This window comes from Mus pahari, chromosome 11 (genome assembly GCF_900095145.1).
Source record: "Mus pahari chromosome 11, PAHARI_EIJ_v1.1, whole genome shotgun sequence".
In the NCBI taxonomy this organism is placed as follows: domain Eukaryota; kingdom Metazoa; phylum Chordata; class Mammalia; order Rodentia; family Muridae; genus Mus; species Mus pahari.
In genome coordinates this window covers 6303187-6310580 of record NC_034600.1, presented here as the reverse complement: position 1 = coordinate 6310580, position 7394 = coordinate 6303187, and the positions used below count along the sequence as shown (strand labels likewise).

The window sequence follows — 7394 nt, the reverse complement described above, 5'->3', positions numbered from 1 at the left end:
TTAAGCTACAATAACCAGAAATACTAGGTATAACGATAATTAAGAAAGGGTTTAATCACATTCAGACATCTCAATGAATTCATTTTGTAGTTCTACAAATTAAAAAAGAACATGATATTTATCTGTAGTTACTCAGTGTTTGGAGACTGGTTGCTTTAATGACATCCTCAATCTCAGAAAGCAGAGCTTAAAAATCAGGAAATACTCAAATCCTTTCATGAGTTTCTAAAATTTCCTCTCACAGACTTGTGGGAAATGTAGTCTCGCATGGTGTGACGTCACAAGCAAGAGCCCTGGAAACACAGCTTTGGCCTTCTTTGTGTGCACCTAGGTCGCAAGGATATTCCCTAGAGTTCGGTCCTGTGGATGTACGGTTCGCAGGTCTACAAACTTGGGTTTGGATTATCTGATCTTGAAGGTAGCTCCCAGCGAGGAGAGAGGAGTCCTACAAGCCAGAGGCATTCTGCAGGTTGGACAGGGACGTGGGTGGATCTAAGGCAGATAGAACTTGTTCTGAAGGTTTTTGCGACCTAGGCTGGGTTACCGGGTTAGGATGGAAAGAGGGTGGTTGAAACAGTGCTTTCAGTGGTCACTCTATTAGAATGTAGTGTGCTGCCAGTTGTTTTCCATGTGCTTTTAAGATGGCTCGGGTAGAGTCCGAGATTGCCCCACCCCCACCCCTCAAATCATCCGTGGGGCTCTGCTAGCTGACCACCTGATCTTGGGAGGTGTATAAAGTGAGTTCATTTTCTAGCTTTGCTATGGAAAGATCGTATTACTAGCTTAATGAGACTTACATGACTGTTGTGAGATTTTTGTCTTATTTAACCAAGTGTGGTCTCTAGCCTGCCTAGTACTCTTTAACAGTTTATTAAAAAAAAAAAAGTTTTGGGGNGGGGGGCAGAGTTCTGTGGGGGAAGTTAATATATTGGAAAGTCATTCCGTTTTCTGTGGAATAAGTCATTACAGGTTTTAAAAGGGACCCCTTGGAGGTTAAATAACTCAGGTACATTACCACTCTGACATGAACCTTCAAAGCAACACTTCCATATAGAGATAAAAATCCCAGAAAGAGGACCACCTTAGATTTGCTTACTCCAGTCAGTCGTTGATGGCTCAGAGGTTAAGAGCACTGACTGCTCTTCCAGAGTTCCTGAGTTCAATTCCCAGCAACCACATGGTGGCTCACAACCATCTGTAATGGGATCTGATGCCCTCTTCTGGTGTGTCTGAAGACAGCTACAGTGTAGTGTACCCTATAAATAAAATAAATCTTAAAAAATAAAAATAAAAAATAAAAAAAAAGGTCCTATGCTCTAGAGTGAAAACAAATACCTATCAGGGGCTGTGTGATGTTGGAAGCTTTGGAGCAGTTTTCAGGAGAGTTGTGCATAATCTTGGGGATTATTACTAAAGTTAGAGGAGACTAAGGAGGAAAGAGGCGCATCACCTGACATACCTGATAAAATCTGTCTATACAATCTCTACTCAGATTTTTTTTCTTCCATCTATGCACATTATCTACAGAGTCTAAGCTCTCAAACAACTCTATCACTTAATGTGGCATCTAATGCACTGATGCTCCATGTGCATGACAGCTCTTCCCGGAAAGATGTGCCAATATAGTTATACTTTGTCTGAAAGGTGAAAAATCAATTAAAAGAAATCTGACTTGTTCAGGGTCTCAAGATTTGTAGATACTAAACTCCTAATGTCTTGTTCTGGTTTTTACTATTTTGCCACTTTTAATTAAGTCACACCATGTTCATTTGTTATGAGTGCTCTTTATAGCATTAAAGTCTGCTTAGAACAAGTATGTGCTTTTAACCACTTTATCTTAAATACCAATATTTTTGTGGATTATATAAATTTTATAAGAAAAATAACCCAGACACTTCTCATTGACTTCTCTGATACTCAGGAAAATAATAATAGTCTATGAGACATTATTTAAAATAGAAAAAGTATATTGCCTGATGCATATGCAGAAAACTTTTCTTAAAATCTATTATAGTAACATACTAAGTTAAAAACACTTTTTTATTTTAAAGATTTATTTATTTATTATATGTAAGTACACTGTAGCTGTCTTCAGACACTCCAGAAAAAGGCATCAGATTTCGTTACGGATGGTTGTGAGCCACCATATGGTTGCTGGGATTTGAACTCAGGACCTTTGGAAGAGCAGTCAGTGCTCTTAACCACTGAGCCATCTCGCCAGCCCTAAAAACACTTTTTATGTGTTTGATTTTTACTTAAGTAAAATTTGTGGTGCATGCCTGACAGCAAGGCATTTGGTTGGTAGGGGCAGGAGAATCAGAACTTCAAGATCATCCTTGGCAGGGTTGAGGTATATAACTCCAGCATGTGCAAATTCCTGGGTTCAGTCCCAAGCACTGAAAAGACAAACAAACAACAACAAACCAGCTATGGAAGGCTCAGTGGTAAATAAGGAAATAGACCTTGGAGGCTTGCTTTAGAAATGTAAGGACTTTTAGCAAGGAAGAGGAAAGGGGATAAAAGGGCAAAACCTCAGAACCTTTTGTCTGCGAAATCATTGTCTGTAATGATTGCCTTGCTTAGACCTGCTAGCACCCCTTCTTCAGTGGTGGCAAGCATTTGTAATCCCACCTCTGGGAGATGCAGACAGGTGAATCTCTTGGGCTTGCTGGCCAGCCAGCCCTGCTCACTTTTTAGAATTCCAGACTAGTAAGTGAGCTTATCCCAAATAAAAGGTAGTTGATGTCTGAGGAAGGAGATCTAAGGTTCTCTGGCTTCTAAGCACATGCATGCGTGGTGTGTGGTGTGTGTGTATGTGTGTGTGCATGTGTATGTATGTGTGTATTTTACAATATACTTTATGGATGTACTTTTTTTTTCTTCTTCGAGACAGGGTTTCTCTGTATAGCTCTGGTTGTCCTGGAACTCACTTTGTAGACCAGGCTGGCCTCGAACTCAGAAATCTGCCTGCTTCTGCCTCCCGAGTGCTGTGATTAAAGTCGTGTGCCACCACGCCCAGCGATGTACTTTTTTTAAATGGCTCATACCATCTGTCTTCACACCAGTAACCTAACAAAAGTTCATGCATTTAACATTCATTGTCATTTTCAGATCTTGTACAGGTGCTTAAGAAAGTCTTCTGGTTATATTTGTTGTATAATTTGAGAATATCTGCTTGGTATATTTCTGTTAAAGTCACTGAATTTTGGTTATGAGATATTTGTTTATATTTATTATGTTAAAAAAACCCAAAATTTGGTAGTTTAAAAATAAAGCTTTGTTTAACATGCATTTTGTACTTTGCATGTTATTCATTTGGCAGTTCCTGGGCTAGTGTTGGCTAGATCACAATGATGCTTTAGTCATCTGGTACCCTGACTTAGACTAGTTGGTTTAAGATGGCTTCCTTCATGTGTGTAGTAGTTTGTGCCTATCCTTGTCTAGGGCATGTGTTCTGGCCATGGAGTTCTACACACTATATCTATGCCCAACGATATAACCAGCAATGAAAGATAATATTTAAATCATATATTCTAGTGTTTGACCAAACCTAGTCAAAAGATGAAGTATAGTTCATTGTTAGAACATATTGTCTGCACAAAAAAATAAATTAAAATAAAATTTAAAAAACAACCAAAAAAGCTGGGCGGTGGTGGTGCACACCTTTAATCCCAGCACTTGGGAGGCAGAAGCAGGTGGATGCCTGCCATCCAGAACCCTGGGTTAATGTTTTTTCCAGTACTTGTCCTCAGGCATTGGAATATCATCAGTTGCTCTGTGGGTCTCTGCATGTAGGAAGCAGGGTCATCCTTTGGCTTACAGAACCAGTTGGATCATAACTCTTACTCAATGTAAATCATTGAAATGATAAAGTTTTATCATTATTAGATATCACTTAAATGAAAAGTGGGACAGAAATTTAAATTTAAGACCAAGACTGCTGCTGAAGTTCTGGTTTGGGTTTTAGCATTTAAGAAACTTCTTGGCCTGAACTCAGCCCAACACCAGGGCAACAGACCCAGAGGATGCCATGCATTAACCATAGCTAGTGGGACTCAGTTGAATCTTCTATCACCTGGCTGACCCTTCAAGGAGGGGTGGAACCTGTCCCTCTCATGCCTGAGTGCCACAGTGCCACCTCACAAGACCTACATGCTTGATAAGAATTCATCTCAGATTTATCTTAGTCATGTAATGTGCATGACTTCTTAGATGCTGAAACTTATAGTAAAAATACTTTTAATGAAAGAAAGAAAGAAAGAAAGAAAGAAAGAAAGAAAGAAAGAAAGGAAGAAAGAAAAGAAAGGAAGAAAAGAAAGGAGGGAGGGAGGGAGGGAGGAAGGGAGGAAGGAAGGAAGGAAGGAAGGAAGGAAGGAAGGAAGGAAGGAAGGAAGGAAGGAAGGGAAGGAAACCAAGCAAGAAAGAAACCAAGCTGAGGAAGTCATAGGCATGGGTAGTAAGCAGCATTCCTCCATGATCTCTATTTCAGTTGTAGCCCCAGGTTCTTGCCAGGACTTCCCTCAGAGATGGAATATAAACTATAAAGCAAATACATCTTTTCTTCCCCAAATGTGCCGTGATGTTTATCACAACAGCAGAAACCAAACTAGAACATTGACTTTATGTTCCATTAGTAATTAGTGAATGGTTTTCTCAGATTATTCTTCTTAGCAGATAGTCTTGAATGGAATTGCATGGCTTTACTGGTAATGACACCAGAGAAAATCAATAGAGAAAAATCCCTATTTTGTTGTGACTGCAAAATGTGGAGAAAAAAATTCCTCAAAAAAAAAGTAGATAACTTATGGTTAAAATCTGTTTCAGTGATTCAAAAATACAATAAATAGTCCTCTTTGGGGGCTGGAGAGATGACTCAGCGATAAGAGCACTGACTGCTCTTCCTAAGGTCCTGAGTTCAAATCCCAGCAACCACATGATGGCTCACAACCATCCATAATGAGGTCTGATGCCCTCTTCTGGGGTGTCTGAAGACAGTTACAGTGAGCAGGGTTAGAGTGAGTAGGGTCAGAGTGAGAGCTGGAGAGTTGACTCAGCAGTTAAGAGCACTGACTGCTCTTCCTGAGTTCAAATCTCAGCAATCACACACTGACTCACAATAATCTGTAATAATATCAGATGCCCTCTTCCGATTTGTCTGAAAGTAGCTATAGTGTACTTACATATATAGTAAGTAAATAAATCTTTTTAAAAAATAGTCCACTTTTGAAGGCTTCTGATTAATGATCCTCTATCTTGTTACCTGGCCATTGAAGTTTAATAGTAAATTATATGGAAAAGAATTGACAATCCTAGAAGTGTTCGTGTATGATTTATTGTTCACTTAATAGTTTATAATAGAAGAAACTAGTAAATTAATTCATTTATTTTCTGAAAATTATAATCTTTATTTTCCTTTTTAGGTATGAAATATCAAAGCCTCATAATTTTCCCATCTTATGTAAAAACAAAGATCTCGAGTGTTTTTCTGAATTTAAGTCGAATACCATCTCATTTAAGACTATTAGTAAAATGAAGAAACAGCACTAGCTCAACAACTAAGTGAAAGCTAACACAAATCTTGAATCTAAAAAAGGAGGTCTGTGAAAGTCTACATGATCTACATAATTTGAGTCAAATATGGAAAGAAACCCAGAGAAGGAAGAAGAAATGGCTGGTTCTAAGGTAAATGTGGCCTAAGAAAAGGGCTTGATCTTAATTTATATTATATTTAAAATATGCAAATCTATACTTTTATATACCTAGTAAGTATTTTAAATACTTTCCCCTCTTCTTATAGCCAGGGTTATCTCTGTAAAATATATCTTTCCTATATCCAGAGTCTTTTCCCATTCTTTTACCTTTGTCTTCCAAGCCATTAATAATTTTTTACTTGAATTAATAAACTTTTGTATTGAAAGTATTTTCATTGAGACAACTGTATATGGGAGGTCCTTAATATACTACATTCCTTTTGGGAATATATGGGCCTTTACATACTACTGAAGGAGTGCCAGTGTTATATTTATAATCCATTGTTGCTCCATCATCTTGATACACACGAGTCGTCAGCACATTGAAGAGAAAGCTGTTCATTTCCCAGACTAACTCAGAAAGGTTTGGAATAGAGGCTCTTTCCATATAATACCAAGGAAAAATAGATTGCACTATTACAATTTTCAGAAACATGGCTTCAGATTTGTAGGAGACCCATGAAAGAGCCTACCTATCATGGTGAATGGTGATAAAGACTGTAAGGAAGAAAACAAAGCAGCCCTAAGATTTCAATGCTGACAGTGAGATAAGACATACAACTTCAGACCTGCAGGAAATCAGTGAAGGGACTTAGCCACTATAATGAGTTCTTTATGTAAAGATCAATTTGTTGTCTACTATTCTTGGATTTGATATGAACTGACATATTTCCTTGTCATTGATAGGGCACCAGTTTGTGTGTATGTTATTCATATTTTTCTCTGTTATGTTGAAAAAGAAATTTTAATTTTTCTAACAATGATTCAATTTCATGATACTCATTTGCATTTTAAAGGGGTCTCACTATGCAGTTTTTGAAGGCCTATAACACTGTTTTGCAATGTAGATCAGGCCAGCCTCCAATTCATAGAGATCTGCTTACCTCCAAAGTGCTATAATTAAAGGTATATGCCACAACACCCAACATTTGTTTGCATTCTTAGCCACTAAGAATTACTAATTACACATGTGCATGGGCTTCTACATGCCCAGGAGTCTTCTGTCGAGGACTGTCTGTCAGTTTCCTACCCTCAACCCACCATCACCAAACACTGTTCAATATTAATTAACATTTTTAGACATACAACAAAACCTTTATTAACTTTTTTGTTTGTTTGTTTTTTCAAGACAGGTTTCTCTGTATAGCCCTGGTTGTCCTGCAACTCACTTTGTAGACCAGGTTGGCCTTGAACTCAGAAATCCGCTGGGATTAAAGGCGTGCGCCACCACGCCCAGCTTGTTTATTAACATTTTTAACAGAGGTTCTTTGGCTAGTACTGAAACTTCTAATTTTTAAACTTAAATTAAGCAAACAACTATTGTATAGAGCAATGCCTTCACTGCCCACTAGAAATGCAGACTGACGATTAGTCACCCATCAGAAAGAGGTCTAGATACAAGATTAGTTCTTTCTGGATGTTGTAATCAAAAAATTTTGGTAATCTTCCAACTGCTTGCTTGTTAATATGAACCTCTACTAGTCTTGGGGGGATGCTCACATTATTCTAGATCTTGGATTTCATAATCTTTTTTTTTTTTTTTCTTTTTTGTTTTTTTGAGACAGGGTTTCTCTGTGTAGCCCTGGCTGTCCTGGAACTCACTCTGTAGACCAGGCTGGCCTCGAACTCAGAAATCCGCCTGCC

The 7394-nt window shown here is 38.2% G+C and overlaps 1 protein-coding gene across 2 annotated transcripts in view; it reads left to right on the top strand.

The window, feature by feature from the left end:
- Nucleotides 1–329: 329 nt before the first annotated feature.
- LOC110329223 (zinc finger protein 420-like) overlaps nucleotides 330–7394 on the top strand; it is a 13659-nt gene continuing 6594 nt past the window's right edge. For both annotated transcript variants that reach the window (XM_021208816.2, XM_029544022.1), the window contains exons 1-2: nucleotides 330–469; nucleotides 5421–5682. In XM_021208816.2, coding sequence (XP_021064475.2) covers nucleotides 5638–5682 — 45 coding nt within the window. In that variant the 5' untranslated portion in view covers nucleotides 330–469; nucleotides 5421–5637. The remainder of the gene's footprint in view (nucleotides 470–5420; nucleotides 5683–7394) is intronic.